Source organism: Podarcis muralis, chromosome 8, assembly GCF_964188315.1.
Source record: "Podarcis muralis chromosome 8, rPodMur119.hap1.1, whole genome shotgun sequence".
NCBI lineage: Eukaryota > Metazoa > Chordata > Lepidosauria > Squamata > Lacertidae > Podarcis > Podarcis muralis.
This window is the reverse complement of record NC_135662.1, coordinates 35,674,669-35,686,618: the sequence shown is the minus strand read 5'-3', so window position 1 is coordinate 35,686,618 and position 11,950 is coordinate 35,674,669. Positions and strand designations below refer to the sequence as shown.

At 41.1% G+C, this 11,950-nt stretch overlaps 1 protein-coding gene and 1 long non-coding RNA gene across 3 annotated transcripts; one reads left to right on the top strand and one right to left on the bottom strand.

Moving 5' to 3' along the window:
* The first annotated feature begins 376 nt into the window (after nucleotides 1-376).
* Nucleotides 377-6,208, top strand: LOC144328698 (uncharacterized). The gene is made up of 2 exons (XR_013393919.1): nucleotides 377-1,999; nucleotides 2,859-6,208. It is a non-coding gene; the product is annotated as an uncharacterized LOC144328698 (long non-coding RNA).
* On the bottom strand, nucleotides 3,678-11,865 carry LOC114600567 (E3 ubiquitin-protein ligase RNF4). Of its 2 annotated transcripts, none has more exons than XM_028736851.2 (2): nucleotides 11,710-11,865; nucleotides 3,678-7,763 (listed from the first exon to the last, which is right to left on the bottom strand). In XM_028736851.2, the coding sequence occupies exon 2, from the start codon at nucleotides 7,715-7,717 to the stop codon at nucleotides 6,872-6,874; it is 846 nt and encodes a 281-aa protein (XP_028592684.2). In that variant the 5' UTR covers nucleotides 7,718-7,763; nucleotides 11,710-11,865; the 3' UTR covers nucleotides 3,678-6,871. The 2 variants fall into 2 exon arrangements, with proteins under 2 accessions (XP_028592684.2, XP_028592685.2); XM_028736852.2 differs by having other exon boundaries at nucleotides 11,561-11,864.
* Between the last annotated feature and the right edge of the window lie 85 nt (nucleotides 11,866-11,950).

Genomic DNA, 11,950 nt, shown 5'->3' with positions numbered 1-11,950 from the left:
CCAGCTTTTTAGGCTCTGAGATTTGTATTGTTAATTTAAAGCTGCAAGCCTGTGCATTCCTATTTAGGAGTAAGCCCTACTGAACTCTGATATTTACTTCTAGTCAACAAAAATAGGATTGAGCTGCATCTTGGTTACATCCAAACTGTTGAACTGAAATCGCCTGAGAAAATGGTTTAAATTCCAGTACTTCCATGAGACTGATTTATGGTTAAGACTTACCAGAAGCTAATTAAATGGAAGCATGAGAATTCTCTAAGGGTGAATATGGAGAAATAAGATCAGGGCTTTCCTCTCCTTTTTCTTTTGGTGTGTGTGTGAGAGACAGTAATCACTGTTATGGAGTACTGGCACCTTTTCTTTTTTTTTTTACCCCCCCCCCCAAAAAAAAAAACCAACAACACTGGACATGATTAAGTTGTTGGGGATAAATTGCTTATACCAAAAGCTTTAAATACTTACTAAGTATTGCTATTGAAGTTTATTTTAAATGTTTCTATATTGTTTTACTGAATAAACTGATGAAATAAAAAAGGAGTTAATTGGAATCCTAATCTCATGAACTCTCAAATACCTTCCAATGTAACTACATCTATGTAGCACTGATTCTGTAAGGTAAAGGAAGGTCACTACAATTTTTCAAAAGTGAAGAGCCTACTTCAAACAGCCTGCCTTGAAATCTAACATTAATGATTTTGCTATAACCTTTTGGTTTTAGAGCTGTTATTTGTTTATAAGTCTCAATAGCCTTTTTGGTATCACAGCTTCCAAAAATGGTTAAACTAAATTTTCTTCATAAACAAGCCAAATCTGAAAACCAAGCTGATCATTAACTAAGATTGCAACATTCCACCCCACAATCTCTAGAATTTTTAGGTAGATCTTGCTTACTTGTCCTTTTGATCAGACTCCAGCCTTGTGGGAAAAAAATGGCTCTATAAATATTTGAGTATCTTTTAATTATTGACTTTGGTGATGTCATTAGAAGTCAAGGAAGCAATACCTATGAGTTACTGAAGTGCAAGATTGCTGCCAGACCAAGGGCTAGATGTGGCTCTCCAAGCAATTTTTTATGCCCCTCACCCTCAATTTTTTGTGGTTGCACCAAAAACAAAACAAAACTAGAAGCAGGGCAGGAAATGTAAGTTTAAACTACTCCTCAACCCAGTCCAGCCCAGTAATGGAGATGCAAATTGTCTCCTATCAGACTGATAATCTTTTGATCAGGGAGATGACAGCTCCCATTCTCAGCTGAACTACACATGTGCCCGTATTTGTGTATGCATGTACATGCAAGTGTGTTCTTGTTGGGAGTACAGGGTGACCACACCCACTAGAGTGGGCCTTGCCTGCTCTAAATGAGTGAAGGATTGAAGCCGACTGAGAGCCAATCATCACAATTCTTAGATGCCAGTTCCTCCATGCTTTTAATTCAAAATGCAGAAACCAAACAATGCTAATAGTTAACAAAAAGAAAACAGACACACACCCTTTTTGGAGGCATGCTGCATGTCCTCTAGCAGTGCTGCCATTTGCCAAAACATTCCGGGAACCAGCAGAGTTATCTGTGCTTGTGAATCTGGGGAGGAGGAGCTGCACTAAATGCTTTGAGTGACCTTGTTATGAGGGACAAAATGAGAGATAAACTGTTCATGAACAATGATATAAAGCATTCTTTCAGAGAGAACTGTGGACCTGTGCACATGACAGAAACATTGCAGAGAGCTTGGTTCTGGCATGAATTATTCTGTCAATTTATGCTTTCTCAAACAGATCATTCTTAAAGAAAGCACAAAAGAAAATGAGATGCAATGCAGCAGACAGATCAAGATTACATAAAACTGGCCAGTTTATTGACCATAATAAAACTTGTTAACAAAGGAGACCAGATCTGAAGCAGCTTATACTTCAAATGAAATCCTCCTTTCTAAGGCAGCACTTAAATGAGTAGTTTTTTATGCTTCTTCCTCAGACAGCAGTTGAGGTACTTCCATGGAATGTAAGTTCACTCTCTTCTCCATATTAAGTGTAAATGTGTAACTCAGACATTGAATAAGCAACACTTTGAATTCTTTTTACTTCAGAAAATTCCGAAGTTTGATCTCATTCATAAACTATTAAATTCATCCTGGTTTGGAGAACTCTTTATAGAGATAAAAGTGGAGCTTAATTAAAGCTATCAATTAGCTGCTGGTTTTCAAGTCCAATACCTTTTACTAGATCCAAGGAAGACACCCTCAGTTTAAATAAACATTTCGAAGAGGATCAGTACATGCCCCTAATAAAAAACCAAGCATAGCTTTTTACAACTTTCTTCTATTACTGATTTTCCCCCCTTCGAAAGCTGCAGCTCCACAGGCACAATGGATTTGTGTGCACAAGAGAGCTTTCTTTCCCTGCCAATCCCCACCATGTGCACTCTGTCAGCTCCAGAGGGTTGGGAGAACCAAGCTCTCTGTGCATGCACACACTTGGCAGCATGTGTGTGCATGCACAGAAGAAACAGAAGTCTTGTTGAATCAGCAGAACCCCACTGGCACAGCATTAGATGTAACCCACTCTATGTGTATTCCTCCTTTCTCCAAGCTGCTCAGTATTAAGCCACTGATAACACTATCCAACCTGACGTAGTTTTTGTTGTTTTTTGTGTGAGAAATTGCAGTCACACAGAACTATGTCCAAGTGCTAGTTAGTGTATGAAGGGGCGAAGACAACAGGGTTGATTCCTAGGCTCAGCTAGGTCGCACACCCTCTTCTCTGATGAAGCCTACTCTTCTTGTTCTCTCTCTACACCACGTAACTGGCAAGCGCCGATCTTAAAGCATGTTTGAAACTATCTTTCTGTATTTTCTATCCAGGAGTATTCTGCCTGTGCTCTCTCTGCAGCTGCTTGGACAAATACATGAATGTGATCTTTGGAACATTTTGTAAGTAAAGTATTTTTAAACTTACTTAACTGTGTGTGGTCTATTTATTGCAAGAGGGGTACAGAGGGTCTAACAACTTATATTCCTAATGCTATACTGCTGCTTGACTTTTGTGAATTTAAACTCTGTTCTTGGGGGGCTCTCTCCTGCTGGACAGCGAGTTTAACCCCATGTTTTGAATCTAGGCACCCAACCAATTCTTTTATTTATCCCACCCGCATGGGTCACAGGAATTCTTATTTTCCTCTTACATTTTAAATAAGAATTTGCAATTGAGTATGGAAGCCAACATATAACAAAAAGTCTTGTGGCACCTTAAAGGTGAACAGATTTATCACAGCATAAGCTTTTATAGACCACAGCCCACTTCATCAGATGCATGAAAGATTATTCTCAGTTGGTAGATAAATGTGTAACTTAAGTGTCACCTCCCATAGTCCAAGGAACAGTACTCCAGATTTTTCCATGGCCAATTCCAGATACTAGGTTGTATCCAATTCAGGACAAAGCTTTCCTGAGACAGAATACACTCTGGCAAAGCCTAAAATGTGGGGCTAGGAACTTTTGCCCAATATTTCCAACTCCTGCCCATTTACCTTGCACAACATTGCATTGGATATAATCCAGCATGTATTGTGCAAAGTAAGAGGCAAGTTGTGCTTGTGTTCTTCAACAGCTATACCTTTAAGCATCCAAGTTTCTCCCCCTGCCAATTTAGAGGAAGAAAAAAACCTTTATTTTCATCTGCAGTTAAAATTTATTTGCCTAGATTTTATTTGCCAAATTAAGATTCCAAAAAGCAAAGCTGATATACACACAGGAATACACTTAAATAAAAAAATATATACAAATTTACAAATGGAAAAAGAGAGGCAACAGAGAATTAACTATTTGTTCTTAAATCCATGCATCTTAAGCTAGTATCACTTGCCCTGAAACCAAAATGGCTTTTGACAATGCAGACAGAATGGCCTTGTTCAGACACAACACTGAACTATGATTCAGTGTTACATGCACATGTCTCTGGCTTATGTGCTCCCTTCCCCACTCTGTCAGTGAAGAGGGTAACGGATGATGTCAGTTCTGTTATAATCAACCACTGTGCTAGCATTATGTCCAAACACAAAACTCTGGGTAATCTCAACTATGGATTAATGAAACAATTCAACTTTGTGGTGGAACTTGGGTTGTTTTAGTATAGTACAGTGGAACCTCAGTTGTCAAACACTTTGGAAGTTGAACGTTTTGGCTTTCAAATGCTGACAAACCAGAAGTAAATGCTTCTGTTTTCAAACTTGCCTCTGAGGCGAGTTTCTCATTTTTTTCAGTGGATTTTGTCAACCAGCAATTGTACCTTGGTTGTTGAATGTTTTGGAAGTCAAACAGTCTTCCAGGACAAATTACTTTCTACAACTGAGGTTCCACTGTACAGTGAAAACGAAACATTTTCCTATGTTTGGACATAATTCTGAACTGTTGCTAATTAAAAATGAAAGTGAAAGCATCCTCACTGTCACATAGACAAGGGGAAGGAGCAATTGATGAGCCCAAGGCTTATTCAGGTAACATTAAACTATAGTTTAAAGCCACAGGAAGGTGCAGCTACAGTGTGCTAAATTTGAAGTTAGTGCTACAAACTGTGTGATAGAACATTCAAACTTAGCACTCTTTTTTGTTAATCAAATATTCAGGTAGAGGTATACCATATGAAACAATATACTACTAAAGCATGAATAGAACTGCACACCCTCTTAAGACTAGAAAATAGGTTTATTAAATCATTTATAACTCCTGATGTACAGCCCAATCCAACACATTAGATGAAAAGCCTCATTCAGTTCTATGGAACTTACAAGTAACTCTCTGTAGAACTGCATCCTTACTTCCTTAAAATTCCCAAGTCTTGCCTTTGACAAGATGTATAGCTATTTTGCCATGGATTTTAAAGTGTACAGTATTAAGATTTAATGGCTGATGTTTGAATTGATACATTTCTAGATGCCTACTGAAATGGCTTTTACCAGTTACCAACTTGAACTTTTAAGAAATTATTCAGTTTTGAATTATGAAGAACCAAAGCATCCCCAATATGTGAGATATATTTTGCTAAGCTGGTGAAAGATATTACATGAAACATTTCTCAAACTCCATTATACAATTATTGTGGCCCTTAAAAATTCTCAGTGGTGCAGGAGCTGCAAATCTGAAAGCACCACATGCTGCATCTAAAGTGCTCAGCTACACTGGTAGCATAATCACATGGTTTGGTCATTTAGATGCAGCCCTGAGCCATATGCCTAAAGCACCTATGATGAGGCCAGAACCTCTGAAGGATACCTATATCAGTGGAAGCTAAAAATCGTGACCCTTTAACTGTACATTTTTCTGCATATTTAAACTTCTGAACATGAACTTAGTTTTTCTATCATAACCCAGGAGGTTAGAAGGCATCTAAAATTTTCTCTACAGCTCCAACAATGAGCAAATATTCTATTTTAAATGCTTGCTAATATTTGTATACTTCTGATTTTATACTATTACATTTTGTATACTTTAATGGACTTATTGCATATTAGTGTAGGTAAGGACCCATCTTTCCTGTTTTTTTCAGTATGTTCCTGACAGAGCCTGTGTTTGTGCAGCTTGCACAGCTCTTTTCTCCCTGCTGATGGAGGTACTGGGTTTTTGTTGTTTTTTGGGGTGGGGGCAATTTCCAGTGCTTCCCTTACAGAAGAAATAATCTGAAGCTCAGAAAATGGATTTGCGGACAGACTTCAAGCTGCACTGTAATGAATATGAGAAACTTATCTATCAGCGATATAGAAATCCCATGAAGCTAATATACCACGGCTTCACACATGAAAATAGAAAGTCATCAGAAAATGCTTAGTTCTGAACTTAGTAAAGTAACTAAATTCCATATAGCACCAGCTGTCCCCTACCTAGTGCCCTTCAGATGCTTCAGACTACTATTTCCATCAGTCCCAGCCAGAACAACTGTGCTAACTGGGGATGATGGGAGTTGCAGTCCAAAACATCTGGTGGGTACCAGATCTGAGAAAGCTGCACAGCATTCTGAATACTGTCAAATGGCAAGCAGGCCATGATGTGACAGTTTTCAAAATACTGATGATTGAATCACTTATAATTAAGCATATCCGCAACAGAAGATTCTTAAAATGTTAGCTAATTAGTACATTAAGGTTTTTTTGTGTTTTGTTTTATATAAAGCTGTTTAGCATTATATCATGAGTATCTAACACGGCCAAGATAAGTAACCACACCTCCCCCCCCTCCAGTTATAAGGTGTGCACATACAAGATTTGCTTATAGGTATGGCTGTAACAGCCAGGTATTTCTTACAGATAGTCTTTGTCTTCTGCGTTGATTAAAAAAGGCATCCAAATACAGTATTTACACATCTGATATTGCAAGTGTGTTGCAGTATGATTATAAAGTCAGGTCCCATATGAAATTCTGAAGTTTCCACAAAAGCAGGCTCATCATGGGTAAACAGATAACATTTGGTATCAATTCTTAAAGAGTGAACAGCACAACAGTTGCAGGTTTGGTAGTCGTTTGCCACTTTTACTTGTACTATCATGATCATAATGACTCCAAAGTCCTGAACAAAATGCATTCACACTGTCCCCCAAAGTGGTCAATACATTTTGCAAAGGTTTCATTCAAGTTCTTTGAAAGTAACACAGCAACACTAGCTGCTTCTCACACACTGTCCTTCAGCAAATGTGTTGGTACAAATATCAAAACAAAACAAAACCCATGTGTAGGACTGGCCAATAAAAAGGCCAACTAGAAAAGGTCACAAATCAACTTCACAAGTGGGCACATATGTGATCTATAACCCTTTGTTTGCAGAGGTATAAGTTTATGCAGGATCCACAGAAGTTCAAGTTAGATTCTTCAGAGAAGAATTTAAAGCTTCATATATAAATTGGATGATATTGTTTGTAACCAAGCTTCTTCCGACAAGTTGGGCAAGAATTAGCATTTCTTAGCGAATCACGGAGGCACTGACTACAAAAGACATGACCACACTTTGTTGATACAATGAGCCGCCCACTCTGCACAATTTCAGAGTAGCCATCCATGCAAATTGGACAACTCACGGTACCTGAACGCCGTGAATTTGAAATTCCATCATCAAGCAATTCCAATTCTCTGGGCAATGTACCGGTCAGCACCACATCATTATCTCTTGCGTCGTCATCATCACTACTTAGTACACAGCTGTCAGGCAGTTGTTGCCTTCTTAACTCTTGATTTCTTCGTCGAACATTTTCTTCAACTATCACAACAGAATCATTGTGTGTCAGATCAACGACTACTGGTTCTGAAGATTCACAAGTAAGGTCTACGACTTCTTCACAAGCACCTTCTTCGAGGTCAATTGGCTCTGCCTGTGAAGCGGCCTGTGAAGCTGCTTCAGCAGCTGAAGCAGCCATTCTACTTTGCTTGCGTGTTTGTCTGGAATTAATTGTCCCTCCACAACGCTTTTTGGGCACCTCAGTCTTCCCCATCCTTTCACTGGAAATCACAGGAGTGGCTGCTACATCATTTTCGGTGCTAGAAACTGTTGCTGCAGCAGCAGCCATTTGCAAGGAGGCCACAAAGGAAGTTGATGGGGATGAAGAGGGAGAAGCAGGGGTTGAAGCAGCAGGCCCTGCAGGCTTGATCTCCAGGGCACCAGAGAGACTTGCTAAGCCAAGGCCACTGCCCTTCTTATTCTTCTTGCGCTTGGCACTACGCTTGGCATCAGTAGGGCTCATGGTACATAGAGGCAGAAGAGGCCAAACTCTCAATTAAACTAGTATTCTAGGAACAAAAGAAATGCATGATAAATCCTGACACATGACATAGATTGCCCATATACATATTTCCAAGTGACTAGTCACAAAACACAAGACTGTACCCACCCACATGTGAATGTACTTTTTTTAAAAAAACAAATGCTCTATTCCCAAGTATGGTTTTCTCACATTGTTAAACCGTCCCTTAGTCAACTGGGCTGTGCTGCAGCTGGAATGGAGGTTGTTGGTTCTTGGTGTCTCTGCCCCAATTCCTGGCTCAGAGAACAGATTCAGAACTGAACTAAGTCAGTATGCATTCCCTTTCAATGCACAAATAAGCATCAAGTCTACCTAAGTATCACCAAGGCCTCAGCATTAAATAATTAAAATTGCCTACAATCTATTATTAGCAATAGGGCACTGGAAAATATATATCTATGCAGATACTGCAAATAAAACCCTTGCAAATGCCTTAAAAGCACTGAATAGTGAATCAATAAAACATTCAGATTTTGAGAGGTATCAATCTTAGCAGCTCAGGTTTGATGAGGGATAAGGAATATTATAAAAGAGTTAAGACAAGCAGCAAGAGACTGCATTTTGAACTGCCCAAAAACTCATCCTTAGAGACAATATTGTGTTTAGCTTGTCAGAGGGCAAGTTTAAAGGAAAGGTTCCCTGAAAATTCCCAACTAACAAATGTCTAGGCTGCTGATATTAATATGGCTAGAGCACTTGCAAAATCCCAGGCACAAGCAATGGCTACTGATCCATATGAAGCAGAAATGCATGTCCTTTTTTGAACAGAAAATGTACAAAGAGTTAAAACATAAAGCCAAAAGATGGCAATGCAACACAGAAATTAGTTGCACAAGTAGTTGACATGTTCCAAGCTCAGATCAGGCCCAGCATAAAGGTCTACATGCTATAACCTTTTTGGAACCAACCATTTTGCCCAGGCAGGCCAGATGCTTTCTGCTACTCAGGAGCGCCCCCTTGTGACAGTCACGTGGTTTGCAACTGAAATCTCCTCTGGCTGGGCAGGAGAGCTTAGGTAAGCAAACTGAGAAGAAGCTCTTTCATACCATTACATGGATTGCTTCTCTCTTGTGGGCACGGGACATGTTGTGGTTTGCAAACAAACCCAACCTGCGATGGATTTTTCCTGTGCTGACTGATTATTTAAGGCGCTTCTAATGATGATCTTGCTTCTCAAAAGTGAAATGGCTCTAGTACTTAAGCAGTGCCCCTTTTCTTATTTTGCCTTTCATGTTTTCTCTTATTTTTGCTGGCTTGATTGGAAGAATAAAGGTTTGCCCCCTTTATTTGGTTTCTGCTGCATCGTAGCTGTTTTTTCCCTAGGAATGCAGGTTGAGCCTGGGGGTGGAGAGAACAGACTGGAAATTGGGGGGGGGGGTTGTTCCCTTTATGTGTACCTGCCCATTCTGAAGTTTTATTTTGCGTATCTGGTGGCATATTTAGTATGGAGAGAGGAGTGCAAGTAGAATAAATATTCTTATATTTGAAATAGATAAGAAAACCATTCCTGCTTATTTGTGACAGTGAGATTTACTATATGTGTGCTGTCTGCTTTTTGAACCCAAGTCTGAAGCATGAGACAGAGCATCTTTCTAGCCCTTCCTGGGGATGAGTTAGCAAAGTTTGCTGAGGACATCAAGTTGTTCTGGGTAATTTTTAACTAAAAGAGGCTGTGAGGTGCTCCAAAAGGACCTCTCCAAACTGGGGGAATGAGCAGTAAAATGGTAAATCTGATTCAGTGTTAACAAGGGTAAAGTGATGCATGTTGAGGCAAAACAACCTAACATTGTATATATGCTATTGAGGTTTGAGTTGACAGTGGCTGACCAAGAACAGAGATATTAGGGTCATAGTGGACAGCTCAACTAAGATGTTGATCCAGGTTGTGCCAGCAGTAAAAATACAGGAATTATATTTTAGGGGAAAATAGGAAATGGACTTGAAACATAATGCTACGTTGGCAACTGAAGAGCTTATTCACTGCATTTATATCCCAGCTTTTTCTCCAAATAGTACACACTTCACCCCCTCCCCAGTTAATCCTTACAATAACCCTGTGAGGTAGGTTAAGAGGCTGTGACTGACTCCAATGTCACTCAGTGAGCTTCATGACTGAGTGGAGATTTTAACCCTGATCTCTAACCACTACACCTCACTGGCTTGCTAGAGTACTTCTGCTACTGGGCAGCTATAAATTAAGTAGATTAACAAACACGGGGAAAGCCAAATGTCACTTAGAGAAGGATTTGAAATATTTTCCTTGAAGCTTGAATTTGTTTATTCTGGATTTTTATTTGAGGTTTTAATGTGTTGTAAACAGCTTTGAGATTTTTCTTTAAAATATAAAGCTGTATATAAATGAAATTAATAATAATAGTAAACCCCACTAGGGCAAAATGGCACCCAGACATTCTGTTGTGGTGACCGTAACCCAAGTTTACAGTGCCATTTTGTGATTAGCTTATACACTTTAGTTTCTAACACTGGATAGAGCTCATCAGAAAGACGGGAAGTTCAACATCTGTCTATTAAATATATTAACCACGTCACCTCCAGGAATTCAGTAAAACCAGATTATCTGCAAGGAAACTCCACCCGAGGATTTTTGATACCATTTGGTACATAACACAGTGTACATCTCTCCCGGTATGACCCATGGAGAGCCTCAAGGTCCATAAATAGCAACACCCTAGTGGTCCCGGGCCCTAAGGATGTTAGATTAGCTTCAACCAGAGCCAGGGCCTTTTCAACTCTGGCTCCGGCCTGGTGGAACGCTCTGCCTCATGAGACCAGGGCCTGCAGGATCTGATTTCTTTCCGCAGGGCCTGTAAGACAGAGTTGTTCCGCCTGGCCTTTGGCTTGGAGCCAATTTGATTCCCTCCCCCTTTCTTCTTTCTTTTTCCTTTCTCCTCCTGTGATGAGGCTGCATTTTAATATTTCAATATTTTAATGTTGTATTTTAATATTGTTTTTAAGTTGTATTCATTCAACTTGTTTTTATTATTGCTTGTTAGCTGCCCTGAGCCCGGCCTTGGCTGGGGAGGGTCAGGTATAAATAAAAATTATTATTATTATTACATCTACTGAGTGAAGCCTGTTGTGTGTCACTTTGGGTGGGCTATACTAAAAAGGGTTACATACAATCTCATAATCAAGCTAATAAATGCCTTATCTCCATTATAGGGACTAGAACATCAGGCACTCACTGCCACTTCCCCAGCTCCAAGCTAGGAGAAAGGCTAGAGGCTGGTTTGGCAGCTGAACCCAGGGGAAGCCGGGTGGGGGGAGCACCACACTTCTTTGTCGGGAAGAGGTCCTGACAGAGAGGCTGGCAACTCCGATGTTAGGCTTGGTCAGCAACTATCCAGAGGCCTGCTTGCAACCTTTGAGCTGGGGAGATGTGAATTGTTGGTACAAACCTTCCAGGGCCGTCTCCGTTCACAGTTCGAAGGTCGCGGGGGGGGGGAGGAGGAGGGGAGAGGCTGGGGCTCCTCGGAGCGGCGAGTCTTTACCCGAGAGCAGCTCTTAGGCGCGCCAAGGAACGAGATTGTGCGCACTTCCTGTTCCCTGCCTAGACCACCACGATTCCAAAACGCCTCCCATCGCTGTCCCCTTGCGCAGAGCTCGAACCACACCCACATATATTCGTTACGGTTTCGATTCTGAGGGATCGCCTCCCTCCCGCCCCAGCCCCACGGAACCCTCAGCCTTCAAAGCAGCCCCACTGAAGGGAAAGGCCTTGCCGAGGAGCGGCCTTTCTGAAGAACGACAGCCAGGGCCTACCTGTCACGAACATCCGGCGTATAATGGCAGTCTTTCGAGAAACGCCGACCCTCCTCTGTACGGGACGAAACTACCTCAGAACAACCTCTAACGGCCACTCCCGCTACCCAGAGGCCCCAAAAGGGGAACAAATCCTTTCTTAAACCCACCACAGAAACGGACGACGCTGCAGAAATCCACACGGCCGCACTCTCCCGAGCAGCCTCCCTCCGAAGACTCGCGCGCACCTTCCTCTCCGAGGCTCCCACACAGCTCTACACCCGACCGCTGAGAACGTTAAAACGTCACTTCCTCCTCCTCTTCCTCCAATCCACCCCCCCCCCACACACCTCCGCAATTCTACAAATGCCGCGCAAGCGCGCTGTCGCTGTTTGCTCGGGCTGTTAACAT

Excerpts from the sequence above, each read along its gene's own strand:
- LOC114600567 (XM_028736851.2), bottom strand. The coding sequence starts at position 7,717 with ATGAGCCCTACTGATGCCAAGCGTAGTGCCAAGCGCAAGAAGAATAAG.